The sequence below is a fragment of the Nomascus leucogenys genome, chromosome 18 (genome assembly GCF_006542625.1).
Source record: "Nomascus leucogenys isolate Asia chromosome 18, Asia_NLE_v1, whole genome shotgun sequence".
NCBI classification, from domain to species: Eukaryota; Metazoa; Chordata; class Mammalia; order Primates; family Hylobatidae; genus Nomascus; species Nomascus leucogenys.
Genome location: NC_044398.1, coordinates 21,305,170 through 21,328,876, shown reverse-complemented (window position 1 = coordinate 21,328,876; position 23,707 = coordinate 21,305,170). Strand labels below are relative to the sequence as shown.

Genomic DNA, 23,707 nt, shown 5'->3' with positions numbered 1-23,707 from the left:
CCCCGTCCTGATGGCCAAGGATCTAAATGGGAGGTGGCTAGGGGTATGCCATCCAGGGAAGACGCTGCTTCAGGGGTGGGTGACAGTGCCTGCCTGCCATGGCTGCCCAGAGGCTGGCTCCACAGTCAATGCTGCATGGCCCAGGGAGCAGAGCCCCTGCCCCTTGCTTACCAGACTGTGAACCTGTAAGAGTGGGCCCTTTTAAGGGGGTCATCCATGCAAGAAGGTTTCAGCAGTACCCATAGCTGGACAGAAGGAAACCACCACCAGGGAGGAGGTGCGACACCTTGTCCACAATCACCAGCAAGCAGAGATGCAGGGAGCATAGGACGGGGACCTTTGGTCTCCCAGGCTTGAGACCCAGCATCAGACTGCCCCCCCAAGCATGGCAATGCCTGGCCCAGGACACCCAGGGTTGGGCTGCCTGCCCCGATCTGGCATAAGCTGGTGGGGGGCTATTCTGCCTCTCCTGGCCCCCAGCTGTCCTCTTCTGTGTTTTCAGGCCTCAGACCAGGGCTAGAGAGTAGGAGGCTGAAGTGGAATCAGGCCCCACCACCGCCAAGGAAGCTCTGTCCATTATTTGCAGCTAATGGGGACAACAGTGCCCCAATTTCTAGGGCTGGCAGGGCCTGTGTGCCTCATGGCAGGGTTGGTGAGAGCCATGCTGTTACTATTAGTAATAATCACAGGGTTATTATTACTATACTAACGGCCTGTGAGGGGCCCCAGCAGGCACACTGTTCCCTCGCTTTGCCTGGACCCCGATGGCTGACCTCTGATACAGGCCAGAGGGGCTCAGTAGGCAGAGAGGTAAGGACCATTTGAGAGAAGGAGGCCAAGGAGAGCCCAGAAAGAGGACAGAGGAAGCAGGTGTTTATTGACTGCCTGCTGGGCCCTGGCATGCCGTTCTGTGCTATGTGTGCGCCACTGGCTCTACCCTCACCAGGACCTTCAGTCAACTTCCCAGTTTACGAAGAGAAGAACTGGGGCTCAGAGAGGTTAAGTGACTTCCCCAGGGTCACTCAGCCAAAGAGTGGGGGCAGCTGGCAAATATGTACTGTTTTGCTTCCCCTTAAAAATTCCTTTTTCCGGCTGGCTGTGGTGGCTCACGCCTGTAATCCCAGCATTTTGGGAGGCCAAGGCAGGGGGATCACGAGGTCAGGAGATTGAGACCATCCTGGCTGACACGGTGAAATCCCATCTTTACTAAAAATACAAAAAACTAGCCTGGTGTGGTGGCACACGCCTGTAGTCCCAGCTACTTGGGAGGTTGAGGTAAGAGAACTGCTTGAACCTGGGAGGCGGAGGTTGCAGTGGGCCGAGATCGCGCCACTGTACTCTAGCCTGGGTGACAGAGCGAGACTCTGTCTCCAAAAAAAAAAAAAATTCCTTTTTCCATTTTTATATTTTGGGTGAGCATGGGACTCCAAATCTATTGTTTAAAATTATGTTTAAATTGTGGTAAAATACACATTCTATAAAACTTAGCATTTTAACCATTTGTAAGCATATGGTTCAGTGACCTTGAGTACATTCTAGAGTATGGTTTTAAGCCTGACTGGTTCTGAAATCTGTGAGCTTTACATGACAAAACAGAAACTAAAGAAGGCGGAAAGAAGGACAGAGAGACAGCATGTCAGGGAGACAGACAGTGAAACACAGAGAGGGGGATGGAGAGAAAAAGAAAGAGGCAAAACAGGCACACAGGGAAAAGAGAGAGAGAGAAATGAGCAGGGAGAGGCAGGGAAATAAAGAGAGCTGAAGAAGGAGAAAGAAAAGGATCCAGAAAGAGATGGGAAAAACAAAACAAAACCCAGGAAGGCTACTGGGGAGCCCCCTGAGTCTGGGGTGGGCTGGCTGTGTCAGGTGACCGAAGGGGGGGTCCCACCTGCCTGTCTTAAGCCCCAGGAAGGGCTTTTCACCCCGAGAGCTCCTGCACTATCAACAGGGACCTGGTGACAAGTGAGCAAGAGCCCCTCATTTAGACTCGAGGGCATCCTGGGGGCAGGCCCAGTTCTGGGAGATGTGGGGAGTCCCAGGGCTCTGCCTCCTCCTCTGGGAGTAGAAGGCTCCCCACATATCCGAGAAGGAAGGGACCCCACGCTTCCTCGAGTTTCCTGGTTTCGGCTGCTCTCCTCTTTCCCTCCAGATTTGGGCTACATCCCAGCACCACTTGGATGGTTATTTACTTAATACTATCAACTTTTTCTTTTTAACCTAAAACAATTTATTCTAACACAGGAAATGCCATATCATTACTGTGAATGGAAACCAGTATCACTTTCCACAAACAGAAGGGAACTGTAAAAATAACGATTGCATTGAATTCTGGGTCGGTGCCGTGGGGTGCCAGGGCTGTGAGGCAGAGACCTGCCCTCTTTGTTAAACAGGGAGATTAGCAGGTGTTTGGGAGGGCTCAAGAGCCCTCACCTGACGGGAACTTGCTCCCTAACAGAAGCAGAAGGATGGAGAGAAAGTAGAAAAGGGAGTGAGGGCTCACAGGGCACTCGGTGCTGTCGAATGCAGTGGGGATGGTCCCAAAGTCAGGCTGGGACACATGGCCAGCACTTGGAGAAATGCTAATCCAAGGTGAAGCTCGGGGTGGGCGGTGGGGAACTGAGGACCAGGGGGCGCCATGGCTGTGTGAAGTCTCACATGGAGCTAGGCCTGTGCCTCTGGGCCTGGGGTGTCCTGGGGTGCCCAGGCAAGTGGGGTGGGCTCACCGGTGGCCTCATCCAGGCCTTCCTGTGTGACGTGGTCGTTCTGGCTGACCCACTCGCCATTGCACTTGAAGTAGATCTGCGTGGCGGGGAAGGCGCGGCAGCGGAGCTCCACAGGCTTGTTCTTCACAATGTAGGCGTCCTGTGGTTCCTGCAGGAAATAGGGCAGCGGCTCTGCCGGTGCCGACGGGAAGGAGTCGGGAAGCACCTCGCTGCCAGAATCAGTGCCTGCAGAGTGAGTGGAGACCTCCATGAGGCTGTGTGCTGGGAGGGCCCTGTGGCACCCCTCGCCCACCCCAGGGGCCACCGCAGACGAAGAGGACAGGGGAGGCAGAGGTGGGGCAGCCAGAGCCCTGCTGGGGGCGCAATCTGCAACCGGGGTCAAGTCTGGCACTCCTGCGGCCTCGGTGTCCCATCTTGCCCTGCTTTTAAGAGGCTGGGCTTTATAAAGAGCCAGTTCCCACTCTGCGATGCTGTGTGACTGTACTTCATTACAGACAGAGGCCAGGGAGGTCCCAGGAGGGGAGGCGATCTATCTGGGTGAGGACACCCCTTGGGCCCCCCCCCCAGCATCTGCTCCACTGTCCCTGCCCGGCCTCTATCCAGTTCCTCATGGTGACGCCACCAGACGCAATGGGCTGGAAACGGGGCTGGAGCTCAAACCAGGCCAGCTCTGCCCTGGAGTCACAGCTGCCCTTTGCAGCCCCTGCCAGGCTGGCAAGCGGGACAGGAGCCAGGGCTGCGGGGCAGGGGTGGGGTGAGCCGGCTGAACCAGGCCTGGACTCCACGGTGCTCAGCCCCCCGCAGGTCTCCTCCCCCAGGGGAAGCCCTCCTTCCCAGAAGCCTCCCCACAGAGCTCACCTCCCATGGTCTGTGGCTCTCACCCATCCCTTGGCCTCTTCTTCCCAACCCCCACCCCAGCCAGATCCAGCCCTCAGCACAACGGATGAGGGGACTTCTGAGCAGACGGAGGCTGTGCCCGTGGCAATCTCCTCCCACAAAGGGGGCCAAATGGAAATCCTGGCCCACTCGTCTCCCTGGAAAGAACTGCACCTCAGGAGGTGAGACAAACAGGAAGGGGGGTGTGGCCACCGCCAGTGCCCAGAAGCGGGGGAAACCAGGCCGCTGACCTGCTGCTTTACAATCCACCTAGGAAAACGAATTTTCCAGTGCCAAATGCCAAATGATCAGGTGGCTGGGCACAAGCCGTTGGGGGCTTGTCCTCTTCTGCTGACTGCCCAGAGGACACAGTGAATGAAGCTGTGGGGTGGCGCATGGCTGCCCAGTCCCTCCAGCTAGAGGCCCCACCTACAGCCCAGGGAGGGGAGAGGGTGGTGTCCTGGGAGGCCTGCGTGGCCACTGGGATCGTGCACTTGTTCTCTGGTCTAGGAGGCCACATCTGGCCCTAGGGAGTCCCCCTACAGAGGGGCCAAGGGGACACCTGGTTTTCCAAGAACAGAATGTCTGACTATGCTTTCTCTTTGTGGACCAGGAGACCATGCTGAGACTGGGGAGCTTGGGAGAAAATGCATGAACTATTACCGGCTTGGGGCCTAGGCCCTGGGCAGTGTGTGTATGGGCGGTGGGGGTGGGGTAGCTAACAAGATGACACATGACTCCAGCTCCATCCAGCATGTTCTGTAGGGCCTAGGGAGAGAACCTTAACTCCTACCTTGTTATATCTGATGAGCACAAGAGGTGGACCGCCTTACCCTGTCTCTGGGCTGCTCTGAGGATCACATGAGATAAACATGCATGAACGCCTAGGCTGGGACCTGGCACACAGTAGGTACATGTTGCTGCATTGAACGAACAACCAATGCTTACCCAGCATCAGGTGCTATGTTTGCAGGAATTTAAATTGTTAACTTATTGAATTCTGGCACCAACCCTGTAAGGTATGTTCTATTAGTCCCCATTTTAGAGATGGGTAAATGGAGGCTCAGGGAGGTTAAGCAACTTGTCCAAGGTCATACAGCTAACAAGAGGCAGATCAAAAGTTTGAACCTGAGAAAAGATTTCAGTGTTTGAGCTGTTGCCCCAGACTCCACACCACCTATCATTGATGTATGTAGCTCTGTAACCATGTGGGTGTCTCCACACCCAGGAATCCTAATAGCACCCTGACAGGGCCGGAACTCCACAGTCCACAGGGCCCTCTCATCAAGGGACCAGCAAGGCTGGAACTGTCCTCATTTCAAAGCAGAGGAAACTGAAGACCATTCAAATGGTTCCCATGACTTGCCTGAGGCCACCCGGTGAGTGGACAGCTAATGTGGGAACAGCAAGGCAGATTCCTGAGGCCAGGCCAGGGCTCCCTGACACCTGCTTCCCACTGCCAGGTACAGGGACACGTTCACTATAGGCAAACTGGCAGCCCCCTAGGGCTGCTTGGGGATTTGATGAGGAGATGACACAGTGACTTGATCACAACCCAGGGAGCTGAACATTGGCTTTCAGTGGCCTGAGAGCTGGTTGCTGTGCATGCCCTGAGATAGCCACTGAGGCCTCCCTGCCAGGCCAGACAGCTCTGGGATAGCAGGATGGAGCCAGGAGGGCATCTGGGCAGCAGAGAACCTGCCAGGCTCCATGCCCACCACCTACCACCAGCATCTTGTCTCCATCTCAGCCCTGAAGGGTGTGGGACAGAGCTCTGCCTTCAGACTCAGAGGCCCCTGGGTCTGAACCAGCCCCTTGCTGGCCTCAGGCAGCTCATCTTTGAAATGGCAGGATCAAGCCTCCCTCTGGGGGTAGGTCATGGCCATAGGAGAAGGGGCATGGGGGCCCATGGGTGCATGTCACGTGCCTGCCCCCATCTTCTAACCGCACTGCCCCCAGCCCTGGGGTGACAGCTGCCTCTGTGCTCTGCAGCACTGCAGGCTGTATTATGACTTTGTTTTATAACTCTAATGCAGACCATTTATAAAGTGGGTGCAGACATGACTGAGGAAAGCAAACATTAGACATCCATTAGTGCAGCAGGCCCTGCATCTGGCAGCCCCACCGCCCCACTCTTCCCACCCCGCCCCTCCTCTCAGCCTTGGTGCAAAGATTCAGCTCTGGTCTTGGCAGGGGCGCAGGCCAAGTGTCCCCTCTGTGCCTCTCTGTTGCAGCAGCACCGGATGGCTCTTGATGTAGCTGTTGCCCTCTTGCTGTGTCTCTATACCCTAGGTGTCCTGGAGGCAGAGACTGCCAGGACATAAGGAAGAATGAGAGGCCCACCTGAGGTTCCTGCCTGGAGGGACCACGAGTGAACTCTGCTGGCCAGCACACAGCCGGTGCACAGTGAATGCAACTTCAGTAAGGGAGTAGGCCAGGCGCAGTGGCTCACGCCTGTAATCCCAGCATTTTGGGAGGCCGAGGTAGGTGGGCTGCCTGAGCTCAGGAGCTCGAGACCAGCCAGGCCAACGTGGCAGAACCCCATCTCTACTAAAAATACAAAAATTAGCCGGGCATGGTGGTGTGCACCTGTAATCCCAGCTACTCGGGAGGCTGAGGTGGGAGAACTGCTTGAACCTGAGAGGCAGAGGTTGCAGTGAGTGGAGATCGCACCACTGCACTCCAGCCTGGGTGACAAAGTGAGACTCTGTTTCCGAAACAACAATGACAAAAAAAAGTAAGAGAGTCAGTATTGGGCATGCCAGGGCCTGTGCAGAGCCCTCACTTCTCCTTGGCCCTGGCTTGGGCCCCAGTGACTAAGGAAGGCTTGAAAGGTGGGCTAGATGAGAGCGACCTATGGCCAGGCTGCACAGATACCAGCTGGGTGGGAGAATAATGGGGTCTCGGGGTTCCTGGATGCTTACCCTGCCAGGCGCTGCTCAGAGGGTCGTTCATATGAACTCAATGAGCTCCACAATAACCCTAGACAGAGATGCGCAAACGTTTTGATTTTTAGCACCTCAGTAATTTTTTTTAAGCTATCCCAAGGCCAAAAAGAAGTCCCTAACAGGAATGTATTAGGTAATTAGATCCAAACAGCTTTGTAAATATTTATATCCTAAAATCTTAGGATAAATTGAAAGAAAAAATATATTTTTATCCCATTCCTAATAGCCACAAAGACATACGAATGGGGATGTGTGCACCTGTCGGGCACTGCACAACTTCTCAAACTTTGCAATCCAAGTGGACACCACTACTCTTACTGTTTGTCATGGGTTACTCAAATGCCACAATCCCAGCTTTGCAAAGATATGATGCCAAATAAAGGAAAACAGAGTGATATGACGCTGAAACTGTGAGCTACCTGGAGCTACTTGTTGGTGCAGTGTCTGACAGCTATCTAGTATTACCGTGTCTCCCACATTAAAAATATCCCACAGCTCCCCTGTGAGTGTGCTGATGAACCCTGGGATAACTTGGCACATAGTTTGGGAACCACAGGCCTATGAGTTGGATATGATTATTATCCCCACAGTGCAGATGAGGAAACTGAGACCAAAAGTGTTTAAGTGACTGGCATAGAGCTATAAAGCTAGTAAGTGGCACCGCTAGGGGACCAATTCAGGTGATCTGATACTAGAATCTGTCTTCCGAGCTCTGCTGAACTGGAAATGGGCATTTAGGTCTACTATGTGCTACTCCTTGCAATTCTTCCCATTTTACAAATGAAAATGTGGGGCAACAAGGGACATAAAGGGTCACCTAGTCGATGGCAGGAAGCAAGGCTTGAGCCATGTCTCTCAGCCCTGCCTCCGTGGCCTCTCTGCAGGACTTCCTGCTGCTCCATCTCTACAGAGGAACCACATCTAAGATAGGCTCCCCTAGAAGTCCTTGCCTCAGCCAGGCCGGATCTGGGTGTCCTGCTGGCAGGAAAATTCCCACATAAAGTGTTTTTCCTAATAGGAGAACTCGTTTGGGCCTAAATTGCAAAAGTGCAGCCTGCCTTTAAAGCTGCATCCAAGAATGGTCCAGATATCCCGCCAAGAAGCTATGAAAGAGGACACATCCCTGCACAGATGTAATGACAAGACAGTCAAAAGAAGGACAGGAAAGATCGCTGGAGGCAGAGGCCCTGGGTTTACATCCCAGCTGGGGACTGGCATTGCCGTGTGGCCGTTCTCTCCCAGGCCCTGGAGTTTCCGTCTGTAAAATGAGGAGGTTGGCCAAGTCAGTCTCTCAACCCCTCCTCTGCTTCTAACACTTTGAGGTTTAAAGATCCCTTATGGGGAATCTGTTCATGTGTGAAAATGTCCTGTTTAGTAAATTTTTTTCTTCAGAAAGCAAATTTGCTTAAATTAGGGTCACTTTCCTTGCCATTGCTATACGGTGGTCCTAAAGCAGAGCGTGGGTAGAACCCGGGGAAGGAGGAGGAGGAAACACTTAGTGTTGGGCTCGCCTAACCATGCTCCAGCCCACCCATCCCAGGCCTTAGATCAAAATGACCACCAGCACCTCTGGATGGGACCTCCGAGGGGTGCCATTCAAACTCTCACCTCTAATTTGCCTTTACCTGCCCATATGAGGTCTCTGTAGAAGTTACTTAAAGGGCCATCTCATCCAACGTCTCCCGTCAACTCCTCAGCCAACCTTGACTCACATACCTGTGGGGATGGGGAATTCATCACGGCTTTTCTCAGCCAGGTTCTTCTTTGGACAGACCTAATAGTTAGAAAAGCCTTCCTTACTCACAGTTGCAGTTTGAGATTCCAGCCATTGCTAGACTTCTAATTTCTATTTTTTTTTTTTTTTTTTTTTTGAGACAGAGTCTCGCTCTGTGGCCCAGCTGGAGTGCAGTGGTGCAATCTCGGCTCACTGCAACCTCCGCCTCCCGGGTTCAAGCAACTCTCTGCCTCAGCCTCCTGAGTAGCTGGGATTACAGGCACCCGCCACCACAACTGGCTAATTTTTGTATTTTTGGTAGAGATGGGGTTTCACTATCTTGGCCAGGCTGGTCTTGAACTCCTGATCTCATGATCCAACTGCCTCGGCCTCCCAAAGTGCTGGGATTACAGGCATAAGCCACTGCACCCAGCCTAGAATTCTAACTTCTAAACTAACTAAACAGCACACTTCTAACTAAACAGTGCAATTCCCAGTCTGGAGGTTGCAGCCTGGTCCCCCAGTCTGTCTTATCCAAACATTCTCTAGGAGACACAGTTTTGCACCTCTCACCTCCATGCTGGCTTCCTTATGGACAAGTTCCTTATGTCACCCACCCATTCAAAATGCAGGAGGGTGAGGTGACCAGGCTAGGGTCTAGAGGGCACCTTCCTGCTTATGGCAAGTCTGTTTTGAGTCAGACAGTTCAAAGGCTCCTTTGCAGTTTTGGTGGCTGCTCCTGGAGGGCAAGGAACACACTATGCTCTTCCTGGTGTCCCCCATGGGCGACAGGGCGTCCATCTGGGAGTGGAATGGAGCTTGTCGGACAGCAGGCCTGTGCCCATCTGTAGGCTTCTTCCCAGGGGCTGGGCTGGGCCTGTGCAGCGCCTGCTGTGGAGACACAGGCTTGCATAAGAGGTGTCAGAATCTGACCCACCTGGATGAGCAGGAGTGAGGGCCCAGTAGGCGAAGGAATGACTTCAGGACAAATGTAAAGACACTGTACCTCTCAGAGGGTCTTCTGAGAGGAGGGGGCGGCTCCAACATTCCTGAGAGGGAGATTGTCACTATCCCTAGGGGAAGCCAGAGGAGTGCTGTGGCCCTTACCATGACTCTGAGCCTGGGTCCAGGCTGACCCAAGAGCCAGCAGTCCTGGTTCCAAGCCTCACCCTGCACTGTGAGACCTTGGGAGGTTGTCTGACCTCTCAAGGCCTCAGTTTCACCATCTATAAAGAAGTGACTAGCAGTTCCTGCTCTGTCAACTTTGGGGTATTGCTGTGAAAGGTCAACTGAGAAAACAGATGCAAATATCTTTCTTAACAAGCACTGTGGGCCGGGCGCGGTGGCTCACGCCTATAATCCCAGCACTTTGGGAGGCTGAGGCGGGCGGATCACCTGAGGTCAGGAGTTCGAGACAAGCCTGGACAACATGGCGAAACCCTGTCTCTACTAAAAATACAAAAATTAGCTGGGTGTGGTGGCAGATGCCTGTAATCCCAGCTATTCAGGGGGCTGAGGCACAAGAATTGCTTAAACCTGGGAGGTGGAAGTTGCAGTGAGTGAGATCTCACCACTGCATTCCAGCCTGGGCGACAGAGCAAGACTCCATCTCAAAACCAACCAACCAACAAACAAACAAACAAACAGGCAGTGCATGTGCCTGGGAGTGGCAGCAGGCAGGAGCTGTTCTCTAGCTGAACTGTGTGTGGGAGGTCAGAAACCCCACAGACTGTTTCCTTGGCCGGGCACCACCTGAGCCCGAGTAGACCAGACACATAGAAAGTCAACATTCAGAGAGCCTGGAGCCCCTGGAGCCCCACGTTCTTCCGGCTCAGAGAGGGGAAGTGACTAATGCAACACCACACAGCAAATTAACAGCCAAGCTGGACCAGAGCCCAATTGCTGATTCAGGGCTGAGGAGGGAGAGGGGGCCCAGAAAGACTGCACCGCCATGGCAGGGTTGTGGGTGAAGGCTTGGGCTCTGTGATTGCCATGCCTGGGATGGAAATTCCTATCCATCTCAGCCGGGTCCACTTCCGGTCAGTCCTGTTGCCCAGGGTGGAGACCTCAGAGGGAGGCTGCTGTGGTCTGGTAGGGAAGGCCTTGAAACCCCCACCGCTGGCTTTTGTCCGCAGGCCTGGGACCCCCAGGCTTACCACCAGGGGTGGGCATCTGTAGCCATGCAGGGCTGTGTGTCTCCAGGGCTGACTGGCTCAGGACAGGGAGGGGAGAAGGAGTCAGGCGAGAGGTGAGGACAGAGAAACGCCCCACGCTGGGCACATTTATCATCAGCAATCACAGTCTTTCTCTAGCCCCTGGACACCGGCTAATTCTCCCCAGACTTGACCTCCCACTGCATGGAAAATCTCTCCCATTCACTGCGTGGCTGATGTGCTCAGTGGGGAGTGGGGAGAGTTGGGGGAGAGAAGCCCATTTATTATTATGTTTTAAAAACACACAACCTCACATGGAAGGACCCCTCCCTGGACACAAAGCCCTTTCTCCATCTGGCCCTGGCTCCTTGCGGCTGTGGGGTTCAGGCAGGGCCCCCCCTCGGAGGCGGTCACAATGGCCGTTACCGATGACAAATGGGGGCTGGCGGGCTCAGGGGACGCCGAATCATTCCTAACAAAGGTGGCTTCTCACGCAGCCCTTTTCCCACACCCTCTGCACCCATCTGTGCCCTGACATCACTTCCTCTGCTGTCACAGGAAGCAGCTTCGCCAAGGTGGCCAGCTGGGGCAGGGGCCTGTATCCTGAAGGGGGTGTCCAGCTGCTCCTGTGAAACGTCTCCCTCGAAGGACCGTGGGGCAGGTGAAGAAGTGGATGGGAGGCTGGGGTGGAGGCCCCAGGGCAGGTGCAGTGCTGGGATGAGCCCGGGCCTGGCTATGGGGGCCACACTGCTTACAGAGCTGGAAAGGGCACTACAGTCACTGGGTCACTGGCCACCCCGACTCCCACCCCCAAGGCCCTCCCTCCAGACCCTTCCTCTGGCTTTGGGTTCCTTTGGCTCAGTCTTGGGGCTAATTTTTGGTTCCTTTAGCAAGTTTCAGGTCTGATGGGGTCACTGATGGAGGCCTGGGCCCTGAGGAGGGGATATTCTGTTTCCCCTTCTCTTCCCAGACAAGGAGCTCAAAGCCCTCTGATCCATGCTCCTGCAGATGAGCATATTCCCAGCACCTGGCACTTAAAATCCTGTGTGTTCCAACGAGACAGTGCACATTATCGTCAACACAATGACTCTGCAAAGCTGTTCCATTTTACAGATGTGAAAATGAGGCAGAGGAGTGAAAGGGCGTGTTCGAGGTCACAGCCACCAAAACCCACAATGGCCCTGAGGGCCCAGCAGGGGCAGCTATTGTTGTCCTCTCAGGAACTCGCCAGCTTGCTGGAGGGGATGGGGTCTCAGCTTCCTGACTCCAGCACTTGGCTTCCCTTGCTCTGTGGACCTGCCCCTCCCAAACTGAGACCCAGGGGTAAGGCCTGGGGCCATCCCGGCCCTCCACTCAGTGACAGGTGGCGAGCCCCCTCAGACACACACGCTTACACCAACAGGCCCACACATGCCCAGCCAGGTTATATCCACAGCTATCTCCGGGGACACCCTGAGAGCCCCACTCAGGCTGGGACCGCAGCGCTTTTCTCAGGGCCTATGTTAATGCTGCTGTCCCTCTAAGGCAATGGCAGGCTCCCCACCTGTGACTCAGACCTGCTATTTTATAGTCACCTCTCCCTGACCCAGGGTTGGCATGGGGTGAGTTTGAGCTGCAATCTTAGACTCCGCCAAGCACCCAGTTGTTCAGGTCCCATCTGGGAAGGGTGCCTGGTGGCTCCCTTTCCTTCACCCCACTTCCAGTCCGTGCTGCTGGAGGGACCTGGTGCTGCCAGATGAACCTGGAAGATGTGCCTCACACTGCACGACTGCCCCCACCACCCGCTGCGGTCTCCAAGCCCAGGTCTTCCCACCTGGACCCTTCCTCTCTCTGGGCTCCCTACCTTTCCTTTTGCCCCTAAAATCCACTTTCCTCTTAACACCAGAGTGATCTCATAAGAGAGAAACCCTGCCCTCTAGTGGTGTACAGCCTCCTGCAGCTTCTCTGTGCCCCTGGAGAAAGTCCTAAGCTACCCAGAACCCTCCAACTTCATGGACTCACCAGTCTTCCCTCCCTCCCTCCCTGCCTCCCCTTCCCTCCCTTCCTTCCTTCCTTCCTCCCTCCCTCCCTCCCTCCTTTCCTTCCTTCCATCCTTCCGCAGAGTCTCACTCTGTCACCCAGGCTGGAGTGCAGCAGCATGATCTCAGCTCACTGCAACCTCTGCCTCCCGGGTCCTCCTGCCTCGGCCTCCCAAGTATCTGAGATTACAGGCACATACCACCACGCCCAGCTAATTTTTGTGTTTTTAGTAGAGACGGGGTTTCACCATGTTGCCCAGGCTGGTCTCGAACTCCTGACCTCAGGTGATCCACCTGCCTCGGCTTCCCAAAGTGCTGGGATTACAGGCGTGAGCCACTGCGCCCGGCCAACTCACCTGTCTTTCACTGTGCTCCAAGCCCCACTAGGAGTGTTTCCCTGGGACATGCCTTGCTTGTTCCAGCCTCAGCGCCTCTGCTGGTCTCTTCTTTTGGAGCGCCTCCCCCAGTCCCGCCCCCACACACGTATTCTCTTGGCTGACTCTTTGTCATTGAGATCCCGACTCAAATGCCACCTCTTCAGTGAGGCCTTCCCTGACCACCCAGTGAAAATGCACCATCCTCTGTCCTCCCTGTGCTATCTCCCCAATGCCTTTTTTTCCCCCTTTCTGGAAGGCAAGTTCCTTGAGGGCCTGGGAATCTTGTTTGCGGTGTAGATGGGCCCACTGGGGACACAGGACAAGCACTGGGGTGGCAGGTGGAGGGGGAGGGAGCAGCCAGAGGGGGTTTGGGCAGCGGGGGCAGGTAGGAGGGCTGACCTGGGCTACAGGACCCCATCCCTTGGGAAATTCCATGCTGCAGGACTCCACTAACTGATGGAACTTCAGAGACCATCTAATCGCTGCCCTCAAGGATGGAGACCAGAGAGGGTGTGGTCTGGCTTCAGATCACACAGCACCTGAGCAGCAGAGCCAGAAAGAGAAACTGCGCACCAGACTCCCAGGAAAGGAGAAGTAGGGGGGTGACTTCATTTTTCTAAACTCCTTTTTTTAATTGAAAACAGATTTTTGGGTTTATTCTGATTACAAAGGTAGTAGCCTCATTGTAAACAATCTAGAAAAAAAATAAAGATGAAAATAAAAGCCACCCCATTCCCACCCCAGCTGAGTTACACTGGATGTTGATCCTCTCTGACTTTTTTAGATGCATGGATATTTAGTTACCTAAATCTGGTCTCACCATGTAAGTTGCATATCCTGTGCTTTCCCTTAAAGGCCATTGACTGAGGACTTTTGAATCATAAGCAGAACACGCCGGGCATCTCTCTCCGTCTCCCCCCGCCACCCCCGCACGGTCACACGTGTCAGACGGGTGAGGGCCAGCTGGGCTGCCTGCTCCTGCCACGCGTTTGAAGTTGCTGGAGGAGCTGAAGGACGCAGAGCTGGCATGGGGAGTGAGCCTGGCAATGCCGTCAAGTTGGCTGTGTGTTTGGGTTCTGGGCAGGAAGATGCCCAGTGTCCTGTCACTTTCTCCCAGAAAAGCCCAAAACGCCTTGGTACAGTCTTGGGTCTGGGGGCTGCCCGGACTAGGCCAGACAGGACAGTGCTTACATCCCCATGCCGCCCTGAAAGCCCAGGGTTAAGGCTGTTCTTAGAGCACCCAGGGCACACCAATTTCCCCGTCTCCTTCAGCGCCATGCTCTAGAACCGAATAACCCTTCCTTGCAAAGGGGAGGCAACTGCCAAACACATTTCCAAGTGGAAAAACTGCTGCAGTCCTTGCCTGCTGTCTGCTGTCAGCACCACCACCAGGAGGCAGCTCAGACCCTGGGCTATGGGGCCTTCGAAACTGCGTCCAAGCCCTTCATCTCCAGTTGGGGACCCTTCACCCCCAGCTGGGGACCCTTCACCTCCAGCTGGGGACCCTGAGGCCAGAGAGGGGCAAAGACTTGTGCAAGGGCAAACAACCAGTCTGTGGCTGCAGCGTCACTCCTATCTTGGCATCACACTGGCATAAAGGAAGTCACAGAAGGGACAGAGAAAAAGGGGTGGCCAGACTCTGGCCTTTGCCGATCTGTGAAATGGGCATAAGAAGGGGAGGGCAAATGGGCGAGATAAACAGAGGTAGAGATGGTGCCACGAGGAGAGGGAGAAAGAGCCCCTGAGAGCGCCTGGCAGTAGGGGATGAATAGAAGGGGTCCTTGGAACTGGGTAGGGGCTTCCCCTTGGATTTTTCTGAATCTGGAAGCCACTTGGATTCCTGCTCAGTCCCCAGGGGTGAGGGAGGAAGGCAGCCATCTCTGGCCTCCATTCCCAAGGTAGGACTGTGGCTCAGGTTCCATGGGCCCTGGGGAGGGCAGGCCTTGTAGACTCAGAGTCCCGGGAACATCCTGGGGGCCTCAGAGGGGTAGTAACTTGCCTCAGGTCACACAGCAGCTAGGAGGCCAAGCCAGGACTGGAATGTGGGCATCCTGGCATGCAAGCCATGGTTACTGTGTTTGCCTCTCTGGTCTCAGTGCTGGGAAAGACCCTGGCCCTGGGTTTGGGTGAGCAGCTGAGTTGTCAGCTGGTGAGATATGGGGAGACAGGTGGCACTGGCCAAGGGGAAGGCTTGTGTGGCTGCACAGATGCACTTCGAGGGAGGCAGATGGTGAGCAAGCACTCACTCCCATTCATTCATTCACTCATTCATCAAACACTTCCTGGGGGCCTCCTCTTGACCATGCCTGTGGTGAGACTCAGAGAGCAATAACCAAGCTTCAGTTCCACCAGTGGGAAGCTCACAGCGAAGTTTCAAGGTTAAGAATGCAGACATCAAGACTTCTTAGACCAGTGCCCAGTCTGCCTCCAACCTACCTCCATAGCCATGTAATGGTCCCTTTGCCTGCCCACCCACCATCAGTGCAGAAATCAATCCATAGCTCTTTCAGTAGCTGTCTCCTCCTCGGCCAAGGAACCAGCTCACTCTCTCTAGGATGCAGGCTTTAACTACTTCCAACTTGATGACTACAGGGATTTTTCAATCTCCAGGCTCTTATAATCCCATGCGTTTCTTGAGGTGAAATGCGTTGGTGCTGTCAGTGACTCATGAGACAACCCCGCGGCAGCCACTTCCCTCTGGGCCTCAATTTTCCTTTCCAAGAAATGGGACCACTTTTACTTGCTTTGACTCTCAGGGCTGTTGGAAACACCAAAGTCAGAAATACAAAAATATTTTGCCAGCTGGGCAGCCCTAGGCACGAGCTAATTTCTATTACAGGAGTCCCCGTATCTGTAGGGGATACGTTCCAAGACCCCCCGTGGATGCCTGAAAACTTGAATAGTACCAAGCTCTAGATAGACTATTTTTTTTTCGATCTGATAATGGAGACAGCCACTGAGTGACTAAGGGCTGGGTGGTGTATACAGTGTGGACACCCTGGACAAAGGGATGGTTCACATCCTGGGCAGGATGGAGTGAGACAGTGGGAGATTCCATCATGCTACTCAGAATCGCACACAATTTAAAACGTGTGAACTGCTGATTTCTGGAATGTTCTGTTTAATATTTTGGTGTCGCAGTTGGCCATGGGTAACTGAAACTGTGGACAGGGAGACCTCGAGTAGGGGGGACTATTGTACTCCATTCTCAGGAAGAAACAGTGAGTGGACCTTCCAGGCTGCCAGAGCCCCGGCGAGCCCCACACCTCGCCTCCACCCCTGCCCTAGCCTCCCAGCTGCTGCCTTGACCCACTCTGTGATGACACAGAGCTGCAAAAGGCTGATGCAAGCTAGAAGGAGGGAATGAAACAGACTCGTGTGGGGCGGATTGAGTGCCATCTCTAGCCCCGAGGGATGCCCGTCCCTGCTCCCGCCTGCTTGTTTGCACCTGCTGATGTAATCGCCGGATCGCCTTGGCTCAGGGCTCAGCCTGCTCCCCATGTCCTCAGTGAGCAGCAGAGGACGGGTGCAAAGGCCAGAGGGCAGGCATCCAGCTGAGGACACCGTGAGAGGGCTCCTCCAAGAGGGGCACCAGGATGCGGGGAGGGTGAAGGGGAGCAAAAAGCCCGAAACCTGCAGGAGGTGAGCCAAGGAGAAGGCGCTCTGGAGTGCGTGGGACTTGCTTCAATCCCATCCTGTCCCCATTTGCTGGGGGAAACACCCCCTGCCTCTGAGCCTGGTTCCCCTCACAGCTGCAGGATCTCATGAAATGAGCCTGGTACATGTCAGGCACTAAGTTTGTCAGTTCCCTTCTAGGGATTTCTTGCGGGGGGATAAGGAAGTATGAGGTAGGGGTGAAAAAAGAAAGGATAGAAGCACAGCCCAGTGACAGAAAATACCAGAACACTTTTGGGCCACCCGTTCAGTGGCTGACTCTGGGCCCTAGTCTTAGCTCCTGGGACCTCGGTTTGTTTCTCTGTAGAATAGGTGCACCTTCACCGTTCCCACCTCACAGAGATAGCTAGAGGCCAGAGGTGTGAAAGTGTGGCATCACACTAAGGCATGTGGCCAGCATGGGGGACCTGGGGACAGCCAGCAGTCAGGGTGGGGTGCCTCACAAGAGCCTGGGGCTCCCAGAGGCTGGGCAGGCCCTTACCAAGCAGTGGAAGCACAGGGAAGGTGAGGCCCATCCACTGTGCTCGCTGCCGGGCTGGCCCAGGATCCTCTCCTTAGGGAGGAAGAGGAGCGCACGGCTCCCCTGAGGCCTCCAATCAGCCGTTGAAAACACACGGGTGGAGGGGAAGAGAGCAAAGACATGTTCCTGGAAGCTGCCAGGCATGCAGCCGAGGCCCCCATGAGCCCAGGGTCTGGGGATCGCCACATCACCAGACTGTCATTCTCAGAGCTAATTTCCCTGAGAAAGCGGCGGAGAAAAGTTCTTAGTTCACGCGTCTCTTTGGTTGGCATTATAAGCTCAGGGAAGACAGGGAGCCCCTGCTAGACAGGGCAGGCCAGGTGGGGAGGAAATGTTCATCCCAGACACCCCTGATGCCCTCAGCCTGCAAGGGTTACCTTTGTTACCCGGGCCCCCAGTCCTGCCAGGTTGCCCTAGAGGGGAAGCTTCACCCCAGCTGGGATTAAACGGCTTCCCTGGCCACAAAGATCCACCTTTCCCTTTAGTACCTCTTCAGCGCTAGCAGGTAATTCAGGTAATAAGTTAACAGCTACCATTTACAGTGCTAACTAGCTCTCAGGTTCTGCGCCAAGTACTTGGAATAATTATCTAACTGAACCCTCCCAACAACTCTTTCTGGTAGGTATTCTTATCATTAGCCCCAGTTTGCAGGCACAGGGAGATTAAGTTACTTGCCTAATGTCACAGAGCAGGGTTGTCAGCATTTGAATCTGGGTCTCTTTGACTCTAAGCCCATCCTTTTTTTTTTTTTTTTTTTTAATAGAGACAGGGGCCTCACTATGTTGCACAGACTGGTCTCAAACTCCTGGGCTCCAGCAATCCTCCCATTTCGGCTTCCCAAAGTGCTGGGATTACAGGTATGAGCCATGGCGCCCGGCCAACCTTGGTGCCAGTGGTACTCAAACCATGGCCTGCACCAGGACCACCTGGAGTGCTTGCTAAAACCCAGGCTCCTGCCCTCAGGTTCTGATTCAGTCGGTGTGGGGTGGGCCTTCAGAATGTACATTTCTAAGAAATGTCTAGGTGCTGCTGCCAGTCCACACACGGCTCTATGCTCTCTTGCCTCCCGACAGAAATATCAAACGCTTAGTGCACATAATGGTGCTTAACATATGTCAGCTTCCTTTTCCTTAACACTTCTATGATTCAGCTGCAGACTTTTCAAAAGGAGCTGAAGGAATTACACAGCAGCATGGTGCCAGGCTTTAGCTATCTGAGCCGGAATCAGGACCTGCTGTGTGGCAGTAACAATAAATGATGGCCATCGCCTACGTTCCTGCAAATGCACCTCTCTGGGCCTCCATTTCCTTCTCTGCAGAATGGGGTAATAGTATTTCTAGCATGGATAAGACACGTTAATACATGCAATGAGCTTAGAGGAGTGCTGGGCATGTTAAAAAGACTTAATGAACAAAAGCGGCATTCTTGTTTTTATTATTATCATTGCTAATACCTATATCTTCTACATTATTTCATTTAATTGTTGCAGCAATCCTATGAGGTTGGTATCAATAGCCATCTCTATTGTTTATCTAAAGTTGTGCAAAGTCAGACAGTTACTAAGTGGCAGAGGAAAGATTCTAAGCCAGGTTTGCCACCCCAATGGCAGGAACTGTCCACCATTAGCAAACAGGGATGCCCACTCTGACTGCTTCCTCTGGAAAGGATAAAGAGTTATTTTCTTATATTTCCAGCAATGCCTTCTAGTTCAGCATTCCCCATTCCCTGCCACCCATTTAGCTCAGAGTACATCGATATCACTGGTGAAGGAAGAATGTCTCCAATGGGGCAACCAGAAGCTGTGTCAGCCACCAATGCTTGGTGACCTTGGGCAGCCAGATTCCCTCCCTGTCTGTCCGTTTGTCCCCTGGTACCTTCCCGGGCACCTCTGTGGCTCAAGGACTGGCTTGGTGTTGGCTAGCCCAGCCCCTGGGAGAGGGGATGGTCATTTGCTTCTCCTGAGAAGCCCTGCCCCCAAGTCCTCTGGGATTCCAAGTTCAAAACAATAGAGGCTTCAGGTTGCCCTTGATGTAAAGGTTTAGTAGGCGGCTAATTTTAGCTGAGAAATACTCAGCATTTTCCCAGCCGCCGTCACTGCCGCACTCCGTGTTGGACAAATGGCCTTGGTTTTCCTCTCTGATTGTTCTCGGCTGGGGGCTGGGGGCTGACTCTAGCTCAGGACAATTCTCTTTGTGTCTGCTTCCGGGTGGCTCTTAATAACTCAGAGAAGGGGATGGGATGTCTGGAGCTCTCAGCTCGAGCTCTCTGGCCCCCTCCCCCGTGCCCTGGCTGCCTTTCAGTCACCAGGGGCATCCCGAAAAGTGGCATTTGAACAGAACTTGCTGGACTCCTCAAATCCTCAGGCTTGGGGAGGGAAGGCTTGTGGCCTGAAGGGGCCTCCCTTTGAACAGATGAGGAAACTGAGGCCCACAGAGGGTGTTAACTAGCCTGAGGCCACACAGTTCTCTGGCAGAGCTGGGCCTGAGCACCAAGTCTACAGACTTAGTCCAGTGCTCTTTGTATGCCATGCAGGAGAAACCCCACTGCCTCCACCCTGGTGTGGGGACACCTCAGAACGTAGGATGCCCAGGCTGCAAGCCTCCGTGGAGACACCTGGAATGCTGCCTTCCCACCCCTACCTGGCTAAACCCTGTTCCTTCTCCAGGTCTCACCTTAAAGGTCACTTCCCCAGAGAGCCCTGACTGCACCACTCCCACCTAAACCAGGGCCCTGGCTCTTTGTCTGGCATCTCTTTTCCTTATTGCCCTCATTACCTTTCCAAGTTATATACTTATTTGTGTATTTCCTTTAATGTCTGTGCCCCCATCGACTCTGTGGTCCCAGGGCAGAGGCTCAGTAACAGCCACACATTTAACCTGCGTGGGCAGCCAACAATCTGACAGGGTTCTCGGGGAGGGTCCTGGAGCCCTGCTGTGCCAAGTGAGGCCCAGGGGGTTCAGGGGAGTGACTGGGGTGACTAGAGGGTAATCAAGGCTCATGACGGTGGCCATTTGCCATCAATGTGGACTTCTTCAGATATTTCCAGCAGCAAGATGGCTTTACTGTGCTTTCTCCTTGAACATCATTTCTGGCTGGATGGCACCTGTTTACCCACTGCTGTAACCCAGTGCCAGCCTGGCACACAGTAGATGCTTAATAAATCCTTCGTGCATGAATGAATGAGTCTCCTGGGCGGGCTCCTCTGGGTCCTGTTCTCCCCAAGGAAGAGGCCTGGATTCGATCTATGCCCCATCCCTCCCAACGATGACTCTGAAAGCAAGAGAAATGAGGAGCCCAGGACAGCCCCCCCACAATCCCGGCCCTGCCCCATCCCCCCAGCCAGCTCAGAGTCCCTCTCTGCCTACACAGGCCTCCACTGTGGTCTCCCTCCCCCAACCCACTCCAGCCGGGACCAGTATGCTATAATTAGAGTCCTCCTTCCAGGCTCCGGTAATGAGGGGGTGTCGGGTGCCAGCCGTAATTACAGCCTGGTTAGAACGAACAGGAGCCACCTCCAAGCCAAATTACAAAGTCTACAGCCGGACTCCCTCCTGCCCCACTCCCTTTTTATGGGCTGGTTAAAGGAAGGGACCGGGAGTTTATGGAGAAGCCAGCTCAGGCTGGGCTGCAGTCTTGGGAGAGTTGAGAGCGAACAGTCTGGGCCTGTGTTGCTTTGAAACTATCTTCCCACCTCCCCGCTACCCTGTCCCACCCCCGTCCAAATTCCCATCCAAAGCCAAGGTCAGAATAGGCAAAGAAGTCAACTGAGGCCTCTCTTGTAACCCTTCCCGTCAGAGCCTCCATCTAACGGCTTGGTGTTCTGTGCCAGGCCTGGGGTCACAGGCTTTACGTGGTTGTATTCAATGGGCACAGCGACCCTGTGGACAGGTACCATTACCCCTGTTTTACTAACCACGGTTCAGTGCTTAAAATAACTTGCCTCCAGTCACACAGCCAGTAAGAGGCAGATGCAGGGCTCCAGCCAGGCCTGCACAGGGCAAGACTCTAGAGTATAGGTACACTCCATCTTGCACCCCTCGCTGCACTGGGCACAAGGAGGGGCACAAGGAAGGACTCGGCTAATACTAAGAATGATGTGTTTTGTAGGTTGAGGCAGGTCAGAGGTCCACCTGAGTCCTTCTCTCCCTTTGAAAGATGAAGAAATTGAGGCTCAGATTTCTACTGACATCTCAGGGAAGGATGTCCTTTGGGGAAGTCAGGGCCAGCATTTGGGAGCTCTTTTGCATGCCAGCCAGGGCTTTGTCAGCCTCAGAATCTCAGGATATTAGAGTGTGCAAGGGCTATAGAGTCAATCTAGTCTAGAGGCAAATGCACGGCCACCTGGCCAATCCTGAGGCTGTGGCAAGCATCACTAATATATTGTGGCACATCTGAACAAGGCCTCCTTCTCAGCATAGGACTATACTCAGCCACAACCAATCAAGTGATGAAGATATTCCACCCCCTCCCCATCTGATTAATCCCTATTCACCCTCACTTAACCCAAGGGAAAAACACGGTCCAGAGAGTTGGGGTGACTTGCCTAAAGAACTGAGGGGCCCTTATTCCATAATGACAGCCTCTAGGTACTGCCAGCTTGCCACTCTCGGTGCAGCCCTGTCAATTATGGGCTTCCCGAATGGAAAGATTTGGACTCAAGGTCCCATCCTCTCCCCATTCCCACGCTGGCCCCTAATAGCGAACCAGCCGGCTGCTCTGCTGCCCTCACCAGAAGGTGGCTTTCGTAAGGGCTGCGGGGGAGCAGACTTGCTCAGCAGCGGAGGTGTCCCAGTGCAACAGCAGCAACCTCTCCGCAGGGCTCCCAGCTGCCTGCCCGCCCCTTCCTGGGCCTCTTGGCTGGGCTTTCCTAACAGCCCGAAAACCTGGCTCCAACCACCCACTGCCCACTCACCACAATTGGCCTGCAATGACTCAGCCTCCTTGCTACCTCCTCCTCCCATTTTCTGGCCCTGGCATCCCCCAGCTCTTAGGAGCCTCTTCAATAGTGCCTTTGATCCTGGCTGCCGAGGCTCCTTAATGAGGACGGCCTGCTGCCTTCAGCAATGGGATGGCAGAGAGCAGCTTCTGGGAGCACAGTGACGATAACAGGGTAAACACAGCCCTGATGCCCCCCAGCCTCCCCCAGATGACCAAAGGCCCTGAGCCCAGAGGCCCTGCAGGGAAGACAGGAAAGCTGCTCAGATTTTTTGGGAGGTGCCTGCCTCACCCAGCAGTGCTGGGCCTGGACCGGAGGGCATTTTCAGGAGGGCACTTTAATTAGGAAACAAGGCAGCCAGCCAGCGGGCCTATGGGCCACACCCAGTGCCATTAGAGGCCTCCGTGCTCCCGGGCCCAGCCTGCCTCTCTCGCCTCCACCCACTCCACCTCCTCCCTAGGGTTGTGGGGAAAGGCGGTCCCCGAGCACCCCTGCTTGCCTCCCCTATCCTGAGGGCCCTGGCAAGGAATGGAATGCCAGATTTCTCAGGTGTGGTTTCTCAAGCTGAGTTTTGGATCTCAGGCTGGAGACAGCTGGCAAAAGCAGAGAAGCCACCCCCTGGCCAGTGGCCGGGGCAGTGGCCGGAGCAGTGGCCACCCCCATGCTGGGCCACAGGAAGGAGAGGGCATCAGTGCCTCTGCTCCTGATGCTTCATGCCCCGCTACCTCTCTCCACCAGGAGCTACCGTGATGAAGCTCCTGCCTAGCAGTTGGCTTGTTTGTCCCCTAGAGGCTCCAACTCAAACCCAAACTGTGCTGTTCCAGGCACTGTCCCCAGCAGGCAGTGTTCCCACAGCCACAATGGGCAGACTCCGAGCTGCCCCTATCCAGTCCCCTCGGCTATCTACCCCAAATTCAGGAGGTGGGCAGAATGCACCCTTGAGACCCCCAGCAAGTTGGGCGGGGACCCATGCCGACTGACCTGGCTGAGCCTGGCTATGGCTGAGCTACCGAGCTCCACACTCCCGCCCTGTGGGGCCTGGGCAAGTCACTGGTCTATATTTCCTCCTCTATAAAATGGGACAATCCACAGTAATCTCCCAGGCCTGTCGTTATGGTAAACAGAGTCACGTATGTGAATGTACCAAGCACAGGGCCTGACTGCAGCGTTCAGTAAACTCACGCTGACCTTGTGTAGGCTGAAGTCCTCCCCACAGTCTAACTTGGCTGTGTGACTGGGCTAGCCACTTTGCCTCTCTGAGCCTTGGTTTCTTAGTCTTTGAATGGGTGAACAGTACACATTCTCTTATGGATGCAGAAGTGCTTCATAAACTATGAAGGGCTGCCCAAGTCCAAGATTAGTCATTATTATTTTTCTCTTTTCCTTTTTTTTTTTTTTTTTTGAGATGGAGTCTCGCTGTATCACCCAGGCTGTAAGGCAGTGGCACGATATCGGCTCACTACAACCTCTGCCTCCCGGGTTCAAACGATTCTCCTGCCTCAGCCTCCTGAGTAGCTGGAATTACAGGCACGCACCACCATGCCCAGCTAGTTTTTGTATTTTTAGTAGAGAAGGGGTTTGTCATGTTGGCCAGGCTGGTCTTGAACTCCTGACCCAAGGCGATCCTATTGCCTTGGCCTCCCAAAGTGCTGGGATTATAGGTGTGAGCCACTGCACCCGGCCCAGTCATTATTTTTCTAATGAATGGCTATACTTCACCTCCCTCCACCCTGCCCATGAGGAAAGGCTGGGCCATTCTATCCCAGT

General features: G+C 54.3%; 1 protein-coding gene across 4 annotated transcripts in view; it reads right to left on the bottom strand.

The window, feature by feature from the left end:
* UNC5B (unc-5 netrin receptor B) overlaps positions 1-23,707 on the bottom strand; it is an 89,621-nt gene that overhangs the window by 20,060 nt on the left and 45,854 nt on the right. For all 4 annotated transcript variants that reach the window (XM_030798428.1, XM_030798429.1, XM_030798430.1 and 1 more), the window contains exon 2: positions 2,724-2,948. In XM_030798428.1, coding sequence (XP_030654288.1) covers positions 2,724-2,948 — 225 coding nt within the window. The remainder of the gene's footprint in view (positions 1-2,723; positions 2,949-23,707) is intronic.